Below are 24,495 nucleotides of genomic sequence, written 5' to 3'. Positions count from 1 at the left end.
ACACATCTAATTCTGTAGAGGATGTGGGAGGTGGGGGTGTCTGTGGTGGGGGGATGAGGTGTTGGAGCAGGTTCACATGTCTGCAGTATGGAAACTTCATGGTTTTGCTTCAAACCATTTCCTATCACCACGTGCCACGCAGGGTGTGCAGATGGGCTCAGGGCGAGGTTCGGTCCCTGTGCTGGTGACCACCACACAGAGACACAGAAAAGGAAAAAAACAGAGGTTTGGGGTTTTTTTTTGTCCAAATTCTTTATTCTCCAGAGTCATGATTTCACCATATAAGGCAGGGCCACCCATTGCCCACGCCTGAGACTCTGAGCCACCCTCCCATAAATACCCTTCCTGGCACCCTCCCATTATTATCCACAGAAGAAAGAACATCCTATTCCATATGATAATATCTTAAATAATTTAAAATAATATAAGAACAATAGAGGTGCAGTCCCATGGGCCTTCCCAGGCCACAGGTGGAGGTGTCAGGGCAGAGGGATGAGGTTTCAGCCTGGCCAGTGCCAGCCAGGGGCAAGCAGCAGCACCCAACATGAGGTGTCCCCCGGTGCCCCTCCAGCAGCCCCTTGGAGCCCTCGTGCATCTCCTGTTGCCCCTGTGTCCTGCTCCACCATGGGAGCTCAGGATGACATGGCTCATGCCTGACAGCAGCTCTGCTTGCTGTCCTGCTTTGCTCAGTTCTTCTCCAAGTTCTCCAGGTAACGTTGAACCCAGGGATCCTTGGGGTTGGCACAGACCTGGACACCTTTCTTTGTGATGAACCTGTGGAACAGGGGTGAGGCACATCAGTCTCTGCTTGCACCTGCATCCCAGGAGAGCCTGGATCCCAGCTTAGGGGCACTGCAAGATGTTCTCCCCCATGCCTGAAGCTGATGCTGAAACCAGCAGCTGGCTGAAGTTTCCCTCCCACCCCTCTTCCCAGGATGCCTCCACAGCTCCTGCAGGAACCTCCCTGGACATTCCCATCCCCTTGGGATTTCCCCCACCCTGCTCTGCCCCCACAGCCCCCCATGCCTGTGACCAGGGCTGGTGCTTACACGATGGCTGGCAGGCTGCAGCTGGTGCTGGTGCTGTAGTAACGCTGGATGAGCTTCCACGGGAGCTTGTGGTGGATGTAAGAGGGGCAGCAGATGGGGACATCAGGTCCAACTGGAAGAGGCAAGGAGGGACAATGTGAGCACATGCTGGGCTGTGCTTCAGGAGCAGCCAGCATGCCTGCTCAGGGAGTCATGTTTATGGGGAAAACAGTGAGGAATTAGAGAATAATGAAGGTTAAAATGGACCTTTGGGATCATCTGGTCCAGCATTGTTTGGTAGTAGGTGAAATTCCCACCCAATCATTGCTCAGATCTTCCCTTTGCCGTGTCCCCCAGCCCCAGGACAGAGACTAAAGTCCCTAAACTGTAACCAGGAATAAGTTCCCTGAGCCCTGGATGGCTGGCTGGCTGGCTGGCTAGATGGATGGATGATTTTCTAATTCTGGGATTCCTATAAGAATTATCTCAGAGCAGACTGGAGAGTGATACAAATGCTGCAAAATTCCCAGTTACCTACCAATGGAGAAATTCTAAAAAAGGCTCAGATCTGTTCTTCTTCACAAATGAAAAAGCAGGACTCACCTGGGCCAGAGAAAGTTTTGAGGCAAGAGGCTGCAATGAGGAGAAGAGCAAGAACAGCTGCAAAGCCCTTCATCTTCCCGTGGGGTGAGGACACTGGGAGCAGGACCGGGAGCTCTGGCAGATGCAGCTCAGACTGCAGCAGCTGGATTCATCTCCCTTTTAATAGGGAGTCCTGGAGGCAGCCAGGAGATACTGAAGTGGAAATTCCAGAATGATGCTAGAGGATGTCACGAAAGTGAAACAGCCAAAGGGAATGAGATTTAGAAATAAAAGAAGTCAGGAAGAATGGGATTGGGTTCCCACTGGAGCCACGTGTGTGGAGCTCTGACTCAGAGCTCATTTTCGATTTCATCAAATCAAAAGGAAACTCAAATGTGCCAAGAGGCATGGCCACAAGCAGGAGAACTGTTTTATCTTGGAGGGTTTTTCCCTCCAAGTCTTCATAGCAAAAAGGCACAAGTTTTGCCTGGGATTATGCAACTCTGGAAAACGAAACCCAGCAGGCTCTGAAGCGTTCTTGTGCTGCTGTGTCAGGGATTTGCTGAGCTGCAGCTCCCACCAGTCCTGTGGTGCTTTGGAATAACATGGAGCAGTGAAGAGCTGAGGCTGGAAACACCTCCTGGAGATTGTCCAGTCCAGACCCTGTTCAAGGCAGGGACACCTGGGAAGGCTGCCTGGGACCATGTCCAGACAGGCTTTGATTATCTCCAGGGATGGAGACTCCACAACCTCTCTGGGCAACCTGTTCCAGTGTCTGGTGTTTAAATAGAATTTCCTGTGCTTCTTGTCCTGTCACTGCCCCCTTCCCCCCCCCCCCCATCTACTTTGCTCGACACTCACACACACACTGATCAGACCCCCCTGAGCCATCTCTTCTCCAGGATGAGCAGTCCCAGCTCTCTCAGCCTCTCCTCCTGGAAGAAACACTCCTGTCACTTAAACCATCTTCACAGTCCTTTGCTGGACTCTCTCCAGTACGTCCATAAGTCTTTCATACTCGGGAGCCCAGAACTGGACCCAGCACTCCAGGAGAGACCTCACCAGTGCTGAGCAGTCAGGAAGGGTCACCTCCCTCCACCTGCTGGCCATGCTCCTCCTAATGCAGCCTCAGAGCCTGTTGGCAGGGGACCTTTATGGCAGGGACACATTGCTGCTCATGTCCAACTTGCTGTTCTCCAGGAGCCCTGGGCCCTTTTATGCCAAACTGCTTTTCAGGTTGGTCAGTACCAGTGTATACTGGTGCCTGAGGGTGTCCCTCCCCAGGGCCAGGACTTTGCATTTCTCCTTGTTGAGCTTCACGAGGTTTTTGCCAGCCCACAAAGCAGGCCCCTGACAGAGGTGAGATGCTTCCCTGTGTGGCCCCATCCCAAGTTTCCTCCCTAAGTCCTGACACAGGTGTCAGGGAAGGAGTTGGATTTCCCAGATTCCTAGCAAGCTCTGGCAGGACTAGCTCTGCCTTCCCTGGGTCAGGCAGCAGCTCTGGGCAGTGCTGCATGGACAGAAGTGGCCCCAGCTTTGGGCTGAATGGCTGAAAAAAAACCCCAACAGATTATAGCTTTTTGCCATGGAAATAAATGATGCAGAAACCAGCAGTGGAAGTTTTTTGTTCCTCTGTGCTTGCAACTCACATGCTGGCTTGTGTGAGGGGAAATGCCAGATATCAGCTGCAGGGTGAGAAATGTTGTGGCTGCAGAACCTCCGCTCTGTGGCTACCACCATCCAGCCACAGCTTCGCTCATGGGAACTTCACAGCTTCTGCCCTCCAGCCTGCCACTGGTGAGGAGCAAACCAGGGGGCTGGTGGCCAGTGCAAGGTGGTGGGGAGGTGGGATGGTGAATGTGCTGAGACCTGCATCAGGCAGCTCTGTCCTCTGCCTGGAAGCCCTGAGATGGTTGGCGGAAGGACAGGAGCCATCGGTTCCTGGTAATGAGTGAGACAGAGGAGCACGAGCTGCTGCAGCTGCACTCACTCTGTTGTGTCATCAGCACCAACCCCTCAGAGCTACAAAATTGCCCTTTCTCAGCAGCCCTGAGAGCTGTGAGAAGCCTCAGCAAAGGGGGCAGAGACAGAACAAAAGAATCCCAGGCTGGTTTGGGTTGGAAGGGACCTTAAAGATCATCCAGTCCCACCCCCTGCATGGGCAGGGACACCTCCCACCAGCCCAGGCTGCTCCAAGCCCCATCCAACCTGCCCTTCAACACTGCCAGGGATGGGGCAGCCACAGCTTCCCTGGGCAACCTGGGCCAGAGTCTCATCACCTTCACAGGGAAGAATTTGTCCCTAATATCTCACCTAAATCTACTTTCTAGGCCACCTCCCCCTGCCCAGCAGCTCCCTTGCACTGCTGACCCCTGCCACAGAACTCAAGTCACTGGTCACGAGGCCAAGTGCTCCAGAGCCACTGTCCCTTGCTGGCTTCCAGGACCAGCTCCTGTTTCCAGTTTTCTGTTTCTGTATACTGGTTTTCTCTGTTCAGTCCCAGAGCCCTCTGCTGCCAAGGTTCCTGCACTTGAAGTATTTCTGAGCTGACCCCTCTCAAGCTTCTGCTGTGATTCCTGGAAAGAAGCCATCTTTAATTATTTTGGCATCACCCAGATGGGGACATGAGAATTGTTTGGGTGCAGGCAGGGTAGAAAAAGAAAGCTAAGGTTATTTGAGGAGGAAGACTGTGGGGAAGGATGTTGCAGTGGTGTTGAGTCTTCATCCCCTGTGACAGGAGGTGACAAGGATTAGCCCAAAGGCTTTGAGGCTCCTCCAAGCCCCCTTGAAATCTTACCCTTGCCAAGAGCCACAGGCCACAAAGTAAATATCTGGGGCAGAAGAAGGCAGGAGATGGTAAGGGCTGTCCTGTCCCTGTCACTCCTGCTAGCCATTTGACCCTCTTGCCCATATGCCCACCAGAGGATGCAAGATCTGGGGTGTGAGGCTTGGGGTACACTGGTGGTTTCACCTGGGGAAGAGACATGGTGCCCTGTGGGTCAGAGCTTTATCATAGAAACCCAGGCTGGTTTGGGTTGGAAGGGACCTTAAAGATCATCCAGTCCCAACCCCCTGCATGGGCAGGGACACCTCCCACCAGCCCAGGCTGCTCCAAGCCCCATCCAACCTGCCCTTCAACACTGCCAGGGATGGGGCAGCCACAGCTTCCCTGGGCACCCTGGGCCAGGGTCTCACCACCCTCAGGGAAGAATTTCTTCCTAATATCCAACCTAAATCTCACCTCTTCCAGTTTTAAGCAATTGCCCCTTGTCCTCTCACTCCTGCCCTTTTCCCAAGTCCCTCCCCAGCTTCCCCATGGATGTGGGTACTACCCCCCTCAGGAACCTCCACCATGACCCCACAGCCTCCCCCTGTGGTCACCCCCATCCCTCTGGGACCATGCAAAAAGGTGCTGCTGTGGGAGGGACCTGCTGGGGACAGCTGGTGAGTGGGAGTGGAGGGAATCCAGGCTGGGCCAGGGATCTCTTAGCCCTGGTCTGCAGGCAGAGGGACCAGGGACAAGGGCAAGGCAGGGGATTGTCTCCTCTGCTCTGCCCTGGTGAGAATCCCCTCCAGGGCTGGGGCCAGTTCTGGGGTCCCCAACAAAAGTAGGACATGGAGATGTTGGACAGAGTCCAGAGGAGGCCATGGAGATGATCCAAGGGCTGGAGCAGCTCTGCTCTGGAGACAGGCTGGGAGAGTTGGGGTGTTCAGCCTGGAGAAGAGAAGGCTCCAGGGAGACCTTAGAGCAGCTTCCAGTGCCTGAAGGGGCTCCAGGAAAGCTGGGGAGGGACTTTTTAAAAGGACTTGTAGTGAGAGGACAAGAGGTAATGGCTCAAAAGATGGAAGATTTAGGTGAGACATTAGGAAGAAATTCTTTAGAGTGGGGGTGGTGAGAGCCTGGCCCAGGCTGCCCAGGGAAGCTGTGGCTGCCCCATCCCTGGCAGTGTTGAAGGGCAGGTTGGATGGGGCTTGGAGCAGCCTGGGCTGGTGGGAGGTGTCCCTGCCCATGCAGGAGGTAGGAACTGGATGATCTTTAAGGTCCCTTTGGATGCAAACCAGTCTGGGTTTCTATGGTTCTATGACATGGGCTCTTCAGGGTCCATACATTAAGGAATTCCTTCAGCCATGGCACAAGTTTAAAGGTTAACTCTGGTCTCAGCTCCCTCTTTGAGCAAGGAAAGGTTGTGGTGCTCGGGCATCCCTGCAGCTCCCATGAAGTGCAGCCACCTGCAGCCAGCACACCCAAACCTCCTGAAGACCTGGGCTCCAGAACCACTGACAGAAATTAAAACAATCCATCTGTGGCTCATTCTGTTCCTTTTTGCTTGATCATGACAAGCACAAAAGGCCCAGTGGGTTAACTGATAAACTTTGGGGTTTTTTTCATCCTGTCAGAGCTCAATTTTCAGCCTGGTCTTCCTTGCTCTTTCTGGAGGACTCACCAAATGTCTGAATGAGGTGGGCTGTCCTCCAGGCCAGAGGATTCAGCCCCAGCAGGGGATTCAGCCCCACCAGAGACACTTCATCTGGTCCCCTCAGGCATTTACAGGGTTTGGGGGATGTGGAGGGGTGCAAGTCAGGATGCCCCAGTCCCTGGAGCTGGAGGTGGGGCAGACCAAGGTCACAGCTGCTTCCCTAAGGCTCAAAAATTTCTACAACTCAAGTTTTCCTTCTTTCTTTCTTTTCCTTTCAAGCCAAGGATGGAGAAGGGTGTGGAGCAAGGAGGCTTTTTAGTTCACTTCAATTTGCTTTGAAATACTCTGCACTTGATCCTCTTTGCTTTGTTTCAAAAGAAAGTCCAGGAAAAGTGTGAGGCTTCACCGTTAGAAAATGATCTTATTCCCCAGGGGGGTTGGTTTTTCTGTTGTTTTTTTTGTTTTGTTTCTCAGAAAATGCCTTTCTTGGATGAAGATTGAACCTTTAACGAGACACATTTTTCTTATCAGCTACGAACGCCTTCCCGATGTGACACAATTTCAGGGGAACACGATGGGGTCTCTGGTGAGTCACAGCTGGTGGTGACCAGTTCTTGCTCCCACTGCCCAGCCGGGATGGAGACAGATGCTTCCCAGTCACTCCCACTTGCTCAGGTTCCCGCTGGAGCCAGTTCTGGGACATGACATCAACTCAGAAATGCCGACATTTCTCCAGAAACACCAAGAGTGCTGAGCCTGAGCTTTCTGGCCTCTGATGGAAGGTCAGAGGTGGCTGAGCTCTGAGCAGGGCAGGACAGAGGCTGCTGGAGGTGGCAGTGGAGCTGGTCCTGGAGGCAGTTTCTGAACTCAGAACATTTTTAGTACTTCCTTTTCCGAGCGAATCCCGACTCCTCAGCATTCAAACCTGCTATAAATAGCAAGTGACATCAGCCAGTCTCACAACTTTTTCCCCTTTTCATTCAAGATCAAGAATTTCCCTCTTTCTGCTGTCACTGAATCTATTTTGAGCATTTGCTTTACTTTGCACTTTCTCCTGGGATTTTCTGGGGGATTGCAGAAAAGCTCTATCTTGTCCTACCCCTCAGTGGAGATGGATGCACCATCACCTGGACTGCTTTGGGTGGCCTGTCCTGCTGCCCCCCAGCACTGTCTGCTGCTGGGGGGGCAAGGGTAGACCACAGGCTGGGTCATGAAGCCGTGTAGATGTGGTGTTGAGGGACATGGTTTAGTGGTGGACTGGGCAGTGCTGGGTTAATGGTTGGACTTGATGATCTTAAAGGCCTTTTCCTTTCTAGGATTCTATGAATCCTGAAACCACCTAGAGCCTCAATGGAAAATCTTCCATCTCACACCACCATTTTGCTGTCCTATGAACCTAAATCCCTCCTGAGATGCTCCAGCCCACTTTGACTGTCCATGGTGGTCTCTCCATCTCAGATCCCCTCCCAGGTTAGACGGCTCTTTACCAGCAGCTTCTCTCTCTGAAAGAGGGAAGGGCTGGAAGAAATCACTTTCTCATTTCATCATGACTGGATTGAGTAAGGAAACATTGAGTAAGGAAACATTCCAACATCCTGGGGTATCACCAAGATGACTGTAGCCTCCCACCTCTACCCAGCCTGCAGAGAGCTGGCAGAGCAGAGGGGATGTCAGAATTCTAAGGAAAAGCCAGACCTTCAGGAAGCATCACCCAGATCTTTGGGTTATTTGGGGCTTTCAGCAGAAAGAAAGCTTCAGCCCTTGCCCAGCCCCGTCGCACACAGTAACCATACTAATCTGATCTTAAACTGACTCAGCTAAAATAAGGATTTTTTTTCTAATTAATTAAAAAATGTTCCCTGACAGCCCAACATGATTTGGCACCTGCTGCTGCTGAAGGTACAAAAGCACCAGAGGTTTTCAGCTGCTCAAAACTGAGAAGTATCTCATTGCAAACATTTGAATAATCACTGCAGATTTCCAACAGATTCTTGTGTTTGGATGAAACTTGGTTGTATCAGAACATTCCTGCTCCACCACTGGCGTTTGGCCCCACCTGCTGCCTCGGGAGCAGGACAGAGCCAGAGGACTGTGGGTGGCAAATCTCAAGAGACGACCCATGAATGACTGAAGACACAAGCATGAGGAGCAGCTCAGAGGCAAACCAGGCTCTCAGGACCATCTGCAAGTCCCGTTCCCCAAGCAGATGGACAGAGGAGCTGGGCCAGGCCCTGCTCAGAGCTCAGCACCAATTTCGGGTCCAGCATTGGGCCCAAAGCCACATTCCCACCTCCTGCCTGGCAAGGGGCCCTGTCTGCAGAGGCAGGTTCTCTCCTCATCCTCTCAGTATATTCTGGGACAGGAAAGCTGAGAAGTGGAGGGGGTACAGGGGTCTGAACTGATGGGTGAATCTGCAAGGAGGAGATGACAAAGGGAAGGATGGAGAGGGGACGAGAGTCACAGAATCACAGAGTGGCCGGGGCTGGAAGGGACCTCTGGAGATCATCTAGTCCAAAACCCCCTGCTAGAGCAGAATCACCCACAGTAGTTCCCACAGGAACACATCCAGATGGGTTTTTAATATCTCCATAGATGGAGCCTCCATAACCTCTCTGGGCAGCCTGTCCCAGGGCTGTTACCCTCACAGTAAATAAGGAAAAGGAAAACTTATGTTTAGTTTGAACCTCCTCTGTACCAGTTTGTGCCCATTGCCCCTTGTCCTGTCACTGGGAACTACTGAAAAGAGTCTGGACCCATCCTCCTGACAACCCCTGCAGATATTTATAAGCATTGATGAGATCCCCCCTCAGCCTCCTCTTCTCCAGGCTGACCAGCCCCAGCTCTCTCAGGCTTTCCTCATCAGGTAGATGCTCCAGTCCCCTCAACACCTTTGTGGCCTGTGCTGGACCTTCTTGCAGTAGTTCCTTGCCCTTCATGAACTGGGGAGACCATAATTGGACACAGCTTGGTTGTGGTGTGGCCAGGAAGGAGGTGATGCTTGGCTTGGCCAACTCCACCTTTCCTCCATGGTGTAGATCTACCTTCTCCAGCCAGGGTGAGGGACAGGAACACCACTACAGCTCTCAGCAGGAGCCACCTTGAGGGTGTGCCACCTCTGGGACTTCTCCTGGACAAGTCCAGGACCGCTTTGTCCTCCAGACTCCTTTCTGCCAACCTGTTGTGGCTGGTGGAGGGCTGTGCTCCCCACACAGTGCTGGAGTGAGATCTGGAAAACACCAGGTTATTTTCAGAAGGCTCCTGGGTCTGTGGCCAGGAGCCTTTAATAGAAACATGGTGAGTCAGTGCCCAGCACCACAACCAGGGTGCAGAGGTGTTGGTGGTGTGGTTGAGTTCCGTTATCATCCTTCCACTGACTTGCAGGCAGCATCTGCCAAGACATCACCACTCAGTGGTGTCAAAAATACTGACATGGAGACCTGACCAAGAAACATGGCTGCTTCCCTCTTATAGTCATAGAATCATTAAGGTTGGAAGGGACCTTAAAGATCATCATGTTCCAACCCCCCTGCCATGAACAGGGAACCCTTCCACTAAACCAGGTTGCACAAAACCTTGTCCAACCTGGCCTTAAAAGCTTCTTGAGGCAGATGTCCTTCTAGGAACACCTCCTCAGGGACAGACAGCTCTCAGCTCTTCCCAGAGCATCCATCACCTCCTTGCCAGGCCTTCCCTCTCCTCCTCAGGGATGGACAGGTGTTTGGTAAACCTCCATGGCAGCCCTTCTTCCCCACGAGCCATCCCTGGTGGCAGCCCTTGCCCAGTCCTTGGAGAGCTGTGAGCTCTTACTCTCCCCTATACAATATGATCCTTCCTCCTCATGCAATTTTCTCTTTTCTGCTGAGACCAGATACTCTTTTCTTTCCAGAAATCCCAGTTTCTGCCCTCATCCTCCAGTTAACCCAATTCTGGTCTTCAGAAACAGTGTCTGCTTCCTCACCCTGCTCCTGGAGCCCCTCCTGCCTCATCTTCAGGGTCACAGTCAATGTCTCCATACTTGTTTTGGCTCTCTGCATCTCCATGTCCAGCAATGATAGGCCTCACCTATCAGTACCTGCTGAAATTAGTCATCTGGGGTCTCACAGGATCTGGAGTATGGGAGGCACCTCCAGGAGATAATGGCTCATCTCAGCTCTTCCTTTGGACTGAGGAGGAAACTCAGAAGATTTGGCTTCTGGGACTCATCACTGAGATTTCATGCTCACCACTCCCTGTGCTGGTGCTGTCATGGCTGCAGGACATGTCCTGAGTCTGCTCATGAAGACTACATGAAGCACGTACAGGACACGGACTCTGGTGGTGACTGCTCCCAACTCCTGCTACTGAGGCAGCATGGGCTGCACAGATGTGGGAGAGGAACACCCCAGGGTAGTGGAGACTTCAACCCCTTCTCCCCTAGCTGGTTTCATCCCACCCATACTCTTGGGCTTGGAAGGACACACTCTCTCCTCCAAGCTGCTCGGGCAGGTTGCGTAACATGGGCCTGTTGACACACACAGGAACCTCCACAGGGGAACTTCTTACTGAGGGACATGCATGAAAGAAGCAGAAATAGCAACGGTGACTGCTTCGTATCCTGTGTCACTGGGGAGGCTCTGAATCGAGGGGGCAGTCTTGTCCTCTGGGGCTGGTGCTCTGTTCCACCACAGGGCTGCACCACGAGCAGCCTCTTCTCGGGGGAAATTCCACCCTGCCTACGCACGCTGCCGCAGGGACCTCCTCACCCAATAAATTGGGGAGCTGCTGACTGTCTCAGCACCAGACAGAAAAGAAGCTTCAGAGCTCCATTTGCCTGCTTCAGCTCCAGCCCCTGCTCCTCAGCTGACATGAAGTTCTCTGTGGTTGCCCTCGCCGTCCTCGTTGCCGCCTTCTGCTACCAGACCTCTGCCTCGCCAAGTAAGTTCAACCTCTCCCCGTCCTCTCTAACTGGGGACAGGAGACATGTTGCTGCTGGGACAGGGTGCCTTCTGCCAGCCCTTCCACCCCTGGTCCCTTCCCGTGTCAGACCACCCTCTGGCAGGTGCTCTAGGGCCCTCGGGTTCTCCTGCCATAGGAAGACACAGCACAAAGCAGGGCATGGACCTTGTCAGCTCCAGCTGAGGGTAAACCCAGAAGAGAAAGAATTGAAGGAAGAAGAAAAAAAGATCTTATCTTCCCTCTTCCTCCTCCATGTCCTCCCGGCTCCCCAAGCCCCCTGTCCCTGCTCCCCTTCCTGCTTGCTGATGACTGTCCTTGCCCTTCACAGTTGGGTCCGACCCACCCACCTCCTGCTGCTTCAGCTACACCTCCCGACAGCTGCCCCGCAGCTTCGTGGTGGAGTACTATGAGACCAACAGCCAGTGCTCCCAGCCCGCTGTCGTGTGAGTCCTTCAGCCATGGAATCATGGAAGGGGTTGGGGTGGGAGGGACCTTAAAGATCCAACTCAACCCACTGCCATGGACAGGGACAGGTTTCACAAGACCAGGGTGCTCCGTGTCCTCTCCTCCAGGGAGGTGGTGGCTCTCTCTTTGGGCTGAAGGTCCAGGGAGGGAAAGACCCCTTTCCAAAAGACATCCTGGGGGATGGGAGGGATGGTGGGATGAGGTGCAGATGCTCCATGACCTCAGCATCCAGGAGCTCACATCAATCCTGCTCCAACACCTTGCAAACTAACTGGTGGCTGTTTGATGTGATGGCCCAGCACACTAGGTGCCCAAACCCTGCTGGCCCTTGCGGGAGGCCGGGCTGGGGACAGGGCTCCTTCTCTCCATGCCGTGCTCTCCCATCAAAAACACCCCTCTCTGCACCCCACAGGTTTGTCACGAGGAAGGGCCGTGAAGTGTGTGCTGACCCTGAGCAGAGCTGGGTCCAGCAGTACGTCAGTGACCTGGAGCTGAACTGAGGTGCCAGCACCCACCCTGCTGCCCTGGGGCAGGACAGGCAACCTGCCAATTAGGAAAGTCAGAATGTTCCATAATTTGACTCCAGTGTTTTGCTATTTAATTTTCACAGGGGAGGGATCAGGTGCAATAACTCCACTCTAGACAAATGAGAATATTATTTAATAGATATATATTTTTTTAAATCCAGACTCAAGCTCGGGTTATATTTTCTGTATTTAATTAATTGTAATTTTTATGTCATATTTAATTTAAATTTCAATAAATAAGTATTTTTGTAAGAACTTTCTATCTTTGCCTCTATTACAATTCTTTGCCATGGCAATCATAGAATCATAGAATATTTTTGGAAATATTTCATTAAACTCTGGCTTATCTGGGAAGTGAAGCTGAGCAGACGTGTCCTTCATCTGAGACAAGGTGTGTTTTCTCCATGCTTCCAAATCCTGCCCATCTCTGGAGATGACACCTGTGCAGAGGTCCACAGTCCCCTGCAATCCCCCTGCCAGTCCCCAGCCCCAGTGCAGGATCTGCCGTGTGAGGAGACATCTCCACTGCAGTCCTGTGGCTGCAGGAGACAGAGCCCACACCACTGCTGATATTGAGGTTGCTCTGATCAGCGTGCAGGGTCACCCAGGGAGCACCATCCAGCCCACATGCTCTTGGAGCCTGTTGCAAACAACTCTGTGCAAGAATGTCCCTCACAATCTGACTCACGTTCAAGCCACCCACACCAGATACCTCCCCCAGGCACCTCAGAGAACTCCTTGCCACTATTCCAAGAGCCTGCTGGGACTCCTGCATTGCTCATGTCTTTCACGATCTCACACCCACTCACATGTGACAGCTCAGAGGAGCTCTCAAAGTGCAGCAGGGAGCACAGCTCGCTCTCACTCCCACCCCCAGGCACCAAGGTGTGAAGAAAGCCCCCACCAGCAAGGGGCAGGGGGGCAGCAGCTGCCTCCAGGGACTGCAGGCAGCCGTGGGCAGGTGAGAAGGCATCCCCGGCCATCTCCTGAGCCACCCTGTTCTGCAAAGGAGGGGGAGGAGTGCAGGAAGGTGGGTGGTCCAGAGCAGGGACAGACAGGCAGGGGCTGCAGCACCCGTGTCATCATTAGCCAGGGATTACCCTGCCCACAGCAGGGGGTACATTTCATAGAATCATGGGATGGTTTGGGTTGGAAAGATCATCCAGTTCCAACCCCCTGCCAGGGGCAGGGACACCTCCCAGCAGATGAGGTTTCTTATCCTTGAGCACTTCCAGGGATGGGGCAACCACAGCTTCCCTGGGCAGCCTGGGCCAGGGTCTCACCACCCTCACAGCAAGGAATTTCTTCCTAAGATCTAACCTAAATCTCCTCTATTCCAGTTTTAATCCATTGTCCCTCATCCTTTCACTACAAGCCCTTTTAAAAAGTCCCTCCCCAGCTTTCCTGGAGCCCCTTCAGGCTGAACACTGCCAAGTCTCTCACCTGTCTCGAGATCAGAGCTGCTCCAGCCCTTGGATCATCTTCATGGATCCTCCCATGTCCTTCTTATGTTGGGCACCGCAGAACTGGGCCCAGCCCTGCAGGAGGGTCTCATCAGAGTGGAGCAGAGGGAATATTTGTCATACCTGTAAGTGCAGCAGATGTTGCTGGAGCTGAGTGATGCCAGAAAACCTGCCAGTGGTGCAGCCCCTGGAGGAGCCCTCAGGATTTCCCACTGCTCCCCCCTGGGGCTCAGGGGCTGCTGATGGTGCTCACCCCTCCCAGAAACCACTTTGTGGGGTGCTCAGGGAGTACCTGCTGGAGACAGGACACCAGGCTGGATGCAGCAGATGGCAAGAAAGGGGAGGCTGGGACCTAAAAGGAAGGTGGGGTCTACAGGGGGTTTCCTTTGGATTCAGACCAAGCCAAGAACAATGGTGTCCAAGATTTCAGAATTTTCAAACTGCAAAAAGAGACTCATTCTAAAACCTGAGTGTGGCATTTCCTGACTATTTTGTGCAATGTATCTCAAAGTATCTTTTTAATAAAAGCCCTGGGAAAAATTGCTATGATAAGAATCACATCATCAGTATAATGTTCCTGCACATCTCTGTGCATTTGTTGTTTATATCACCCTGGTGCCTCCGTGGGCATTTTAAGTGGCAACAGCCAGGGGAGAGGGAAATCTCCATCCTCCACCCGAACAGGTTCTTCCCAGAGACACCAAGATGGGGAACCATGTCTCTCTGGGGGCAGGCACCCAAAAAAGGGATGCAAAAGCGGGTGGGTTTGCATGTACTGTTTTCCTAAATCAGCAATATATCCCAGACTTCCAGGGCTGAGGAGGACACAGAAGGTGGAAACAGCGCCCGGCTGTCACCTCCGGAAGGGCCAACAGAGGGCAGGGTGGCGATGAAGACATTAAAGGACAATTTCTGCTCAGTTCTTAGAAAGACGCAGACGGCTGCTCACATCCTCCTAAGGTGACAAAGCATTTCCACTGTACTAGAAGGGGAAGAAAGATGTTCACATTTGTTGAGAAAGCACATTTCTAAAGCCTCTGGTCTGTAACGTTGGCTGCTTTGCAGGGGACACTGTCAGTGCCCCTGGGTGACCAAACTGCCCCAGGAGCCAGAGCCTAAATTGTAACATTAGTCTACTGAGTGCTCAGAAAACCAGCTCCCAGTGACCCAACACCAACCCGTGGCTGTCCTGCTGGACACGGTATCCTGAGGGATTACTGCCCTCAGTAGAACCAGGCACCTTGAACAGATCAGCCCAGGGACCCACCACAGCAGGAGACTGTCTCAACACAAAAAGCCCCTGCCAAGCATGTGTAGATGCATGTGCAGATGCCCATCTCACTTCAGCACATGGAAGTCAGATGGAACTGGGGTGACTGAGGTCAGCCTGGCACAGATGGGTCAGCCCCTTGGGTAACAAATAACCTCACGATGCCACGTGAGGGTCACCAGCTTGATGGAGCTGGGGAGCAGGAGCACTTGTGCATCTAACCCATGTGCTCAGGTTGGACCATGCTGCAGCCATCCCTTTGGCTGAGGTGGGTGGGCCAAGCAGGACTTGGCCAGGCAATAAAATCCTCCCTGGAACAGGGGCAAGGTTGACTTGTCATGACTTATGCAGAAACCTGCTTGGAAACAGCTTTGGGAAAAACTTAAGCTTGAAGTCAGCAGGGAGCTGTGAAAGTCAGGTCCCAGCTTTCCTCCAGCTGCCCATGGCCACCCAGTCCGGCCATCTCAGGGCAGACTGGTCGCTGCCCCAGGCAGTTTCTTAGATGCTGGGAGTCCACCAGATTGAAAATTTTACAGCTTATTCAGAGCTATTTCATCCCTTCAACCTTTACCCTCCTTCCTGCAACAGACGGATTCATGATTTCTAGGAATGCTTTGGATGCTGCATCCGGGTGAGTTCACATCCTTCCTGCTCATTCATCTCTTCCCCCTGTTTGCAAGATCTCCGAAGTGTTGCATTTCCTCCTGCCTCTTCTGGAAACATTCTTCATCCCTCTGGTGCTGCAGCAAGTGCCACTCATCTGTCACATTCATGCACAGTCAGATTACTCTTACTTTCTGGACAGTTTCCATCCCAACACCTTCTCCTGCCCCCTATTCAGTGACATTTAGCCTGGTCCCTGCCCAACAGCCACCCTGAGCAACAGGCTTCCCTGGATGTCCTCACCACTCCCCCCACAACTGCCTCTGCTCCCAGCCCTTGGTCAAGACCTCAAAGTTCATGTCCTTTCTTATCTTCTCCATAAATTCCTTCTGTAAGATCTCCATGGAGGTCAATGAGCTGCAGAGCCAACCGAGACCTGTTGCTCTTCTCCTTCCTGAGCCATGACAAAGCTACAAGGCTCTTCCAGCTGGGCTGTCCTCTCTGCCATGCAGCCTCCAAAAGAAAAAGACTGGAGCTGAAGGGAGGAGGGTGGGAACTCCCAAAATACAACAACATTCAGCTGAGAGGAACTGCTACCTGAAGTCCAGGATCATTTTTCACTAGGAGCCTCCTAAAGCATCATCCAGGACATCTCCAGAGAAACTGTGCTCATAATTTGAGACCTTGCTTTATCATATCTCATTTTATTCAAGTTGAATCAGTCTTTCAATGAAGCAGCTTCATTCTTTTTGTCTGAAGTCTGCCCTGCCTTGCGCAGGGCATGAAGAGACCAAATATCATGGGTGACCTTTGGAGACATCAGCCCTCAAAGTGTCCCCATCCTGTGGTGTGTAACACACCACTCCCCACACTTGGAGACTTCCAGCCCATGGGGCTGGGGAGGGGAGGTGGAGGAGCTGGAGCTACCAAGTCTGGAGATGATCTCCCTGCCAGGGGAAGAGAGGGAGCAGCCCAGGAACCATCAGACAGTGAAGCACCCACACCCATAGAGATGACCCCTTGCCTTCACCCCAGACCCCAGAACCCTGAGGATGAGGCATGGCCAAGGACACAGGCAGCTGCTGCTACCCAGGTACAGCCTGGCAGGTGCCTAGCTTGCTGCCATGTCCCACTGGTGCCACAGTACGATCTCTCCAGGACCCTCTGTGGGCCAGAGAAGACCCAGCCCAGTAACAGCCCTCTAAGATGCCAGGGATAAGCTGAGGTTGATGAGTTGGAATGGGTGCACCACAGAACCACGCTGCTGACCACACAAAGCTCCCCAAATCAACCCTTTATTGCCTTGTTTCAGTGTAATTCACACCAAAAGCAGAACCTTCTCCAGCAGCTCATGAGGTGAGTGGCAGCACAGTGGTGGCCACTGGGATCCCCTGTCCCTGTCAGCAGTGGATTGTGACACATTCCCACTGCAAAGTGCTCTTCCCAGCACAGGCATGGCACTGCATGGATGTCACACTTGGTGGGTCACCCGAAGTAGCCAGGAGCAAGCAAGGGGAAAGGGACAACTGACCACTGACAACTGGCTGCTGGACACTTCTACAGTGCTGGGACAACTGCACATTGGTCAGCAGATGGTGGTAGTCAGTTGGCAGTGGGCAGTTGTTTTAGACCCACACATGGAGACCCTGCCATGATGCTCACCAAGGCACCCAGCTATTTCCCTGGTGCTGCCCTGCTCACAGCAGGAACCAGTTGGGCTCCCAGGTCTTTGCCCACTTGTGAGAAGTCACAGGATGATGCACCCGGTGTCCTGCGTGTCCCTGACCCAGGAGATCACTAAGGGCTCTGCATTTCTGCCCCCCAAAAAGGCACCCAGGTAGAAGAAAGGCCGGAGCTTCCCCGAAAACTTGTCAGTAAAAGTGTAAATGTGGGAGTGGTTGTTCACGTTGTAAAAGGAGATTTCTCCTGCCTGGTAGTCCAGGAAGATCCCGATGCGCCGGGGTCTCACACCCAGGGTCAGGGGGGACACGGGTGCAGTGAGGGCCTCATAGTTGCCCCCATTCTGCAGCCGCAGCACCCAGTAGCCATTATGTGGGGAGAAGAGGATGCTGCCTTTCCGGCTCGCAGACTCCAGGCACAGCCCCAAGCCCCACTCTGGCTTGTCTCCCACCTGCACCTCCCAGTAGTAGCGGCCTGAGAAGAAGCTCTGAGCACCCAGCACCACCGGCGCGGTGCTGAATCTCTTCGGGCTGTCGAAGAGAGAGAGAAAGAGCTTCTTGCTGCCGCGCCGCACGCTCTTGCGGTCCTCAGACAGGGTGAGCTCAGGGTGCGCCGTCTCGGGGTCCAGAGTCACGTCCTCTGGAGTGAGAGAAAGGTGGAAGGACAGATTCAGAAGCAGCCAACGCTGAAAGCAAGAGCTGGTGGGCAACAAGGAGCCTGAAACTCCTGAGTGACCTCCTAGGCTTTCAGGGTCAGCTTGCAACCCATCCAAGATCAGAAGAAGTAAGATTTCCCCACCATGAAACCAGCCAGAACTCATCAGGACACAAATTGGGAACAACTGGACAAAGCTTGTTGAAGAAACCTCCCTGTGCTCCAGGCTATGGTTGAGGGGGACCAGAGCCTAAAAGTGCCAGGACCTGGCACAAAAGCAGCCCTCTCACCTCTGAACTTCTTCAGCATGTCTCTCATGCTCAGGCAGTGCTCAGGGATGCTGTAGTTTTCCTTCAGGGTCACAGACACAGGCTCAGGGGACTGGAACTTCACCTTCTCACACCTGAAAGGAGAGCAATTCCCATGGGCTACATCCAGCATCTCACCCCACCACAAGGCCAGGAAAGGCCTTGGCTCTGGGGTCCTGGGAGAAGAGGATGGAGTCTCTTCTGCCAGCCCCTGCTGGTCGCAGACACTTTATCATCCTCAGGGAGAACCACACCAGATGCTGGGCAGGGAGGACCAGGTGGGGCTGGTGTGGAGCAGACATGAGCAGCTCATTTAGAGCCAGGAGGCAGCCAAGCTGGTAGGAGGAACAAGCATGGGTACCTACCTGCTCAGGATGTTCTTCATGTCCTAGAGGAAGAAAAGAAAAACCATTCTGGGTGTGGGGCTCCAGAACCTTGTGACCACCAGCCAGCCTGGCCCTGGCCATCTGCTCAGACAGCAAAGGTTGGAGTTAGTGGTGCTGGTGGTGAGGCCTGACCTTGAGCAGCATGTCAGCCGGCTGCTGGGTCTTCTTCTTTATCTCCAAGATCAGCTCCTCCAGCACGATCTTCTGCTCCATCAGCCTGGTCAGGTTTTCAGTGATCATCAGCAGAATCTGCTTCTCCTCCTGCTCCAGCTTCTGGAGCAGCAGCTTCTCCTCATCAGCCAGCAGCCGATGCAGCTTCCCAAACTCGCTCACAATCCTCTCCCGCTTTTTCTTCACTGTCTCCTTGCCAAAAGAAGACACATGGGGTGAAGAGAGTCAACGTTAGCCAGGCAGCTGAGACAGGGCTGGGTGCTCCAGCATCTACACCCCACACCAGGTTCTGGGAAAACACCACATTTTTAAAAAAAAACAACAGCCAGAGGCTCTGCTGCTGCACATCCACATCTCCTGAGCTCCCCCTCAACACCACCAGTTACCACCAGTAGGACATGTGTGATGATGTCTCAGGGCAGCATGGAGGCTGCAAGGAGATGCCATCAGATGTTTGTTACTAGATGTGGTACAACAGCCTGGAGGAAATTATGGAGAAATTCACAGCAAACAAAAAGAGGTGGAAGGAGCCTCCAGGCTGAGGGGGGGGTGACACTCCTCGAGTGTGTCCAGAAGGGGCCACAAAGGTGATCAGAGGACTGGAGCATCTCCCCTATGAAGACAGGCTAAGGAAGTTGAAGTTGTTCAGCTGGGAGAAGAGGAGGCTCCGTGGTGGCCTTATAGCAACTTTCTAATATCTGAAGGGGGCCTGCAAGAAAGCTGGGGTGGGGCTTTTTAAAAGGGCTTGTAGTAAGAGGACAAGGGGCAAAGGCTTGAAGCTTAGAGAGAGAAGATTCAGATTGGACATTAGGAAAAAGTTCTTTCCTGTGAGGGTGGTGAGACCCTGGCCCAGGCTGCCCAGGGAAGCTGTGGCTGCCCCATCCCTGGCAGTGCTGAAGGGCAGGTTGGATGGGGCTTGGAGCAGCCTGGGCTGGTGGGAGGTGTCCCTGCCCATGCAGGGGGTTGGGACTGGATGATCTTTAAGGTCCCTTCCAACCCAAACCAGTCTGGGATTCTGTGACACCCCAGGTGCCCAAGAGCTCACCCTACAGCCAGCAACAGGCAAGGCCTGTCAGAGCTTTAAGGGGTTTCACCACAGCATGAAAAATTGGCACTTTGCTGGAAGTACCAGGAGACAGGACCGCAAAGCCCCAAGATGCAGAAGATAAAGAAAACGAAACTGAACTGTTGTGGTTTTTTTTTCCCCTTATTTTTTCCTGTCCAAGCACGTGATTTCTTGAAACTGAGTCACAAAGGCTTGATAAGCCAGGACTGTCACAGTCCCCACCCCCTGGCCACCTGCAAAGGACATTTTTTCCCTTTTTCCTGAAAAAGAGTAACCAGCTGCTGGGCCAGGAGGAAGCTGGAAGCAGCCAAACTGTGACCCCTAACTCAGGAACAGAGGGGAGACTGACATGGGTCCTTCACAACCTCCAGCCCCGAGGGGCAGGCAGGGTCACCCCAAAAACCCCACTACCCACTTGCTGGGCTGCAGTGAGCAGGGCTGGGGAGCTGAGCATACAGCTAGGGGAGTCCAGAGAAACCTGTTTACTCTGCCCAAGCTGATTAATCACCAGCTCTAGCTCGGGGTGGATGAATCCAACCAGCAGTTTTGTTTCCTTTTCTGCAGTTACTTTTACTTTCCAGGTTCCAGCGTGGAGGGACTTGAAATGCAGCCATGGTGCTGGTGTCAAACCTCCCTGGGACTGCCTGGAGTCAGGCAGAGGTGCAGTAATTCAGCTTTTTCTTTTTCTTTTTTCTTTTTCTTTTCCTTTTTCTTAATAAAAACACTCCTGGTTCCCATTGCTGTGGAGCAGAGCACACTGCACTGCTCATTCATAACTCAAACACATGTTGCAAAAACAAAACAGGATATAAATATAAAAGGAATATATATATAGAAATATCTGTTTAACTGGCTCCCACCCCCTCATGATCTGGGGGCCTGGCATGCAGCTCTGTGCCCAGCTTTTCTTTGCAATGGTTTTGAATTTTTTTTATGATCACTGAGCCTGTGATCAGCACCAACCCTCTACAGGACAGTAGGACAAGGGGATGTGTCCCATCCTGAGGACAATGCGGAATTCACGGCCCCTGAGAAGATGATTCAGGGTTGGTTTTTTAGTTGCTGATCTCTGAGAAGCTCATTCTTTAAGAATTAAGCCAGACACCTGCCTTGCATTCCTGCGTTTTCATTCTTTCCACTGACTCATGCTTCTTCACGTCCTCCACTTCCTTTGAAAGATGTTCCAGGGATTTCTGGAGTTTGAACTGAAAAGGGAAGAAGAAACAGGCTCAGCTCACCCCAGCAGCACCCCGGGACAGCCGTGCCAGTGGGCAGGGAGCAGTGACCCAGCGCCAGGCAGTGCCAGCCCTGGCACCCGGACCCACAGCTGTTCTCTTCACTCCCCTCACAGCATTAACCCACTCCACACTCCTTGGGTTTTCCCCGAGTTTTTCTGACTCTTTGGGGTTTGGCACCGCTGGGAGATGGGGTTTGGGTACACCCACCCCAGCAAAACACCCCCGGGGCAGCACCCACCGATGGACCCCTTCTCCGGGGGGCTGGGAGCCGGGCTGTGCCCAGGCAGCCAGCGGGTCCCGCCTCGCGCCCAAGACGAGAGCAGCCGGGTGGGCGCCCACGTCTCTGCCACCCGCTCCTGCCTGGAGCCACCAGGGAGGCGGGGTGACCTGCCGGGTCCCGGCAGCTGCTGCAGGTGCCAGCAGGGCAGGAGCCCCCGTACCTGGGAGAGCTGCGCGGCCTCCTGGATGGGCCGCGCGCAGTGCGGGCGGTGCCGCAGCGCCTCGCGGCACACCACGCAGATGGCCTCCTCGTCCTCCTCGCAGAAGAGCTTGAGGGGCTCCCCGTGCAGCGCACAGAGCGGGGTGCCCGGCTCCGGCCCCGCGCTGCCCCGCAGCTGCCGGACGCTCTCCACGATGTTGGCCAGCGGCCGGTTGGGTCGGAAGCTGCTGCGGCGGCAGGAGGCCCGGCACTGCGGGCAGGAGAAGGGCCCGTCAGCCCAGAGCCCCTTGGCCTGGCAGTGCTGCGAGATGCAGCCCCGGCAGAAGTTGTGCCCGCAGTCGACGCTGACGGGCTCGCTCATGTACTCCAGGCAGATGGGGCAGGTGGCCTCTTCCTGCAGCCGCTCCAGGGCACCTGCCAGGGCCATGGCGGCCGCCCTGCCTGCCCAGGGTCCAAGGAGCACGGGCAGGCTCGGCAGGCGTGGCGGTGGCTGCCGAGGCCTCCGGGGGAGGAGCGGCGGCGGCCGGGCCTCCTGCCAGCCGGGGACAGAGCCAGAAATAACCCGCGCCCGCAGACGAGGCCGGCGCCGGGCGGCCTGGGGGACACGGGCCCAGCCGAGCAGCCCCGCGCTGCAGCAGGCCCGGCGCTGCCCGCCCGCTGCTGGCCCCCCGGCCGCCTGGAGCTGCCGGCCCAGCTCGGCGACCCCCGCGCCAGAACACCCAGCACGGCAGCCACCCCTGGGCACGGCGCTGGGCAGGGTGGGGAGGGAGGCAGAGGAGCTGCCAGAGCCCTGCTGGGGCAGGCAGGGTGAGCGATGCTCTCCTGTGCTGCCAGGAGCCACCCTGCGGCCCCCAGACCCTTCCAGGCTCCTCCAGGACCCCCCCAGCTCCTGTGAGGCACCCCCAGGGCCAGCGGGAGAAGCTGCAGGGTTTGTTCCTTTTTATTACAACAAAAAGAACTTCAACACAATCCAGACAAATTAGAAGGAAAAGTTTCAGTGACAATGACAAATAAATTAAAGTCGTCTTTGTATTAACTTAAATAAAAGAGCTGAACGCTGCATTAAATAAATTCACAGGCAACAAGAGAACAAGGAGATGTCTCTGCTCAGGGGAGCAGGACCTTGCAGAGGGGATGCCTGGAGGGAGCAGGACGAGGTTCATCCACTGCTTGCCTGGTCCCTTTGGGGATTCACGATGTCCTGGACCCACCTGTCGCCAGGTTTGCCACAGACCGTCTTGCCTGCCACCGTGGTGAATCTGCAGAAGAAAACGTTGGAGAAGTGAGAGGAGAGGAGAGGAGAGGAGAGGAGAGGAGAGGAGAGGAGAGGAGAGGAGAGGAGAGGAGAGGAGAGGAGAGGAGAGGAGAGGAGAGGAGAGGAGAGGAGAGGAGAGGAGAGGAGAGGAGAGGAGAGGAGAGGAGAGGAGAGGAGAGGAGAGGAGAGGAGAGGAGAGGAGAGGAGAGGAGAGGAGAGGAGAGGAGAGGAGAGGAGAGGAGAGGAGAGGAGAGGAGAGGATCATCTTCTCCTTGCCACTGATGACCCCCACCAAACCAGACACCTCCATAGCTGCAAAACAGAACTGCCCCAGGGAAGCAGGGGGTGGGGGGTTGGTCATTACAGATCTGCTCTGCCACTTTGTCCCCAGCACATCTACTCTAGCTGGGACACCATCCCACCTAGATCCCACTACCTGGGGATGAGGGAGGCAACCAGCACTAGCTCTTTTGGCTCAAATCTTATAGAGAGGTCCTGAAACTGGCTGCCTGGGAAGTGGGATGTGCCTCTGAGATGTTTCCAGGCTGTTCTCCTAACCTGGAAGAGCCCAGCCTTGCCAGAATGAGGTGTGATGTGGGGTTTTCTGGTGCTGCCACCCTTCAGTGGAGCAGGAACCCCCGGGATTTGGGCAGGAGATGTACTCACATCACGGCTGGCTGGAAGCAGTGGCTGCCTGTGTGCTCGTACTTCACCACACGACTCACAGGAAATGCTTTGGAACTGTACCTGACACAGCAGGGGCCTGAAAAGTTGACAGAAGCTGGAAGAGAAGTGGAGTTTTTGTATTAAACCAGACCAGAAAAAGCGTTAGTGGGGAGAAGCAGGGTCAGAAGACTCTGCAGATGGTCCCCACTTGAGGAAGTGCTGCTCCCACCACGGGCTCCTACCACAGCTACCCTTCCCTTAGGAAGCCAAGGAGTGGCAAAATGTGCCTCTCCTTTCCTGCAGCAGATGCTCAGAAGGAAGAGCTGCCAAGCATTCCTAAGCAGAAAGAGAGAGGAGAGCTTGGACTCACCTGGAGAAGAGGAGACCTGGTAGCAAAGGACAGCCACAAAAAGTACAGCGAAAGTAGCCGTGGAGGTCTTCATGATCCTGTTGGGTGGAGATAAGTTGTGAGAGTCAGGCTGGGCTGCTGCAGAGTTCCCCTTGTTGGACCTGAGGTGGGACCCCACTTTATGGAGGGAGACAGCCAGTGAGGACAGAAACATGCCGCAAACATTGCAACACAACATGACGTGGTGGGGAAAGTGCCGTGTCAAGCGTGCTGCACAGCCTGGTGGAGGAGAGCATCTGGAGCCCTGGTGACAGTGGTGACCTCATGTGACATAACATATTTTGATACGACCCATGAAATGATGAAGAACAGGATATGACTCCTCTTGGCCTTTCCCCTTATCAAAGGACTCTGTAGAGAACCTAGTAATGATTCAGAAGATTAGGAGATGGACCTGTCGCCTAGAAGTCACATGATGGCAACGGATGAAGAATGAACATGACTGCCATGCACTCGTGTTTTCTGGAATATCTGCGTCATGGACAAACCAGGGACAATTCAGTTCTCCCACAGAGCAGGGAGAGCCCATGAGGTGGACAGCCCTCCCCACTGCCCACCAGCTGGTCTGCAAGGCACACAGGAGCCATGCCCAAGGAGATAGAGGCCTTCTCCAGGGTACCCAGGAGGCCAGCAGCACTCAAGTGTGCAGGGCAGAGGGTAGAGCGTGGTGTCATCCTAGGCCTGGGCTCCTCCACTGTCCTTGACCATCACTTGCACCAGGGCCGAGTAGAGGGGGAGGAGAACCTCCCTCGATCTGCTGGACACACTCCTCCTAATGCACCCAAGATACCATTGGCCTTCTTGGTCACAAGGGCACATTGTTGTCCCATGGATAACTTGTTGTCCACCAGGACCCCTAGGTCCTTCTCCATGGAGCTGCTCTCTAGCAGATCACCTCCTGGCCTGAACTGGTGTCTCCAGCAGATCAAGGG

General features: G+C 54.0%; 4 protein-coding genes across 4 annotated transcripts; 1 reads left to right on the top strand and 3 right to left on the bottom strand.

The window, feature by feature from the left end:
- Positions 1–686: 686 nt before the first annotated feature.
- Positions 687–1,704, bottom strand: LOC127392300 (C-C motif chemokine 4-like). The gene is made up of 3 exons (XM_051636068.1): positions 1,632–1,704; positions 1,050–1,161; positions 687–774 (listed from the first exon to the last, which is right to left on the bottom strand). The coding sequence occupies exons 1-3, from the start codon at positions 1,702–1,704 to the stop codon at positions 687–689; spliced, it is 273 nt and encodes a 90-aa protein (XP_051492028.1).
- A 9,119-nt stretch (positions 1,705–10,823) lies between these two features.
- Positions 10,824–12,204, top strand: LOC127392298 (C-C motif chemokine 4 homolog). Its single transcript, XM_051636066.1, has 3 exons — positions 10,824–10,942; positions 11,292–11,406; positions 11,841–12,204. Exons 1-3 carry the CDS (start codon positions 10,873–10,875, stop codon positions 11,926–11,928), a joined length of 273 nt encoding a protein of 90 aa, XP_051492026.1. The 5' UTR covers positions 10,824–10,872; the 3' UTR covers positions 11,929–12,204.
- A 4,366-nt stretch (positions 12,205–16,570) lies between these two features.
- LOC127392293 (E3 ubiquitin-protein ligase TRIM39-like) lies at positions 16,571–21,709 on the bottom strand. The gene is made up of 6 exons (XM_051636062.1): positions 21,235–21,709; positions 20,666–20,761; positions 18,452–18,682; positions 18,299–18,321; positions 17,916–18,028; positions 16,571–17,610 (listed from the first exon to the last, which is right to left on the bottom strand). Exons 1-6 carry the CDS (start codon positions 21,658–21,660, stop codon positions 17,039–17,041), a joined length of 1,461 nt encoding a protein of 486 aa, XP_051492022.1. The 5' UTR covers positions 21,661–21,709; the 3' UTR covers positions 16,571–17,038.
- A 577-nt stretch (positions 21,710–22,286) lies between these two features.
- Positions 22,287–23,663, bottom strand: LOC127392296 (C-C motif chemokine 4 homolog). The gene is made up of 3 exons (XM_051636065.1): positions 23,525–23,663; positions 23,155–23,269; positions 22,287–22,492 (listed from the first exon to the last, which is right to left on the bottom strand). The coding sequence occupies exons 1-3, from the start codon at positions 23,595–23,597 to the stop codon at positions 22,393–22,395; spliced, it is 288 nt and encodes a 95-aa protein (XP_051492025.1). The 5' UTR covers positions 23,598–23,663; the 3' UTR covers positions 22,287–22,392.
- Between the last annotated feature and the right edge of the window lie 832 nt (positions 23,664–24,495).

Source organism: Apus apus, chromosome 18, assembly GCF_020740795.1.
Source record: "Apus apus isolate bApuApu2 chromosome 18, bApuApu2.pri.cur, whole genome shotgun sequence".
Lineage (NCBI taxonomy): Eukaryota > Metazoa > Chordata > Aves > Apodiformes > Apodidae > Apus > Apus apus.
The sequence above is the reverse complement of the archived record's forward strand: the minus strand, read 5'-3'. Positions and strand labels throughout refer to the sequence as shown.

Coding starts and splice junctions, on each gene's coding strand:
- LOC127392300 (XM_051636068.1), bottom strand. CDS start 1,704: ATGAAGGGCTTTGCAGCTGTTCTTGCTCTTCTCCTCATTGCAGCCTCT. Junction 1,162..1,631: donor CAAAACTTTCTCTGGCCCAG/GTGAGTCCTGCT, acceptor TGCCTCTTCCAG/TTGGACCTGATGTCCCCATC. Junction 775..1,049: donor TGCAGCCTGCCAGCCATCGT/GTAAGCACCAGC, acceptor CCTGTTCCACAG/GTTCATCACAAAGAAAGGTG.
- LOC127392298 (XM_051636066.1), top strand. CDS start 10,873: ATGAAGTTCTCTGTGGTTGCCCTCGCCGTCCTCGTTGCCGCCTTCTGC. Junction 10,943..11,291: donor CCAGACCTCTGCCTCGCCAA/GTAAGTTCAACC, acceptor TGCCCTTCACAG/TTGGGTCCGACCCACCCACC. Junction 11,407..11,840: donor TGCTCCCAGCCCGCTGTCGT/GTGAGTCCTTCA, acceptor TGCACCCCACAG/GTTTGTCACGAGGAAGGGCC.
- LOC127392293 (XM_051636062.1), bottom strand. CDS start 21,660: ATGGCCCTGGCAGGTGCCCTGGAGCGGCTGCAGGAAGAGGCCACCTGC. Junction 20,762..21,234: donor AGGCCGCGCAGCTCTCCCAG/GTACGGGGGCTC, acceptor TTCCCTTTTCAG/TTCAAACTCCAGAAATCCCT. Junction 18,683..20,665: donor TGAAAACGCAGGAATGCAAG/GCAGGTGTCTGG, acceptor TCTTTTGGCAAG/GAGACAGTGAAGAAAAAGCG.
- LOC127392296 (XM_051636065.1), bottom strand. CDS start 23,597: ATGAAGACCTCCACGGCTACTTTCGCTGTACTTTTTGTGGCTGTCCTT. Junction 23,270..23,524: donor CCAGGTCTCCTCTTCTCCAG/GTGAGTCCAAGC, acceptor CTTCTCTTCCAG/CTTCTGTCAACTTTTCAGGC. Junction 22,493..23,154: donor TGCTTCCAGCCAGCCGTGAT/GTGAGTACATCT, acceptor TTTCTTCTGCAG/ATTCACCACGGTGGCAGGCA.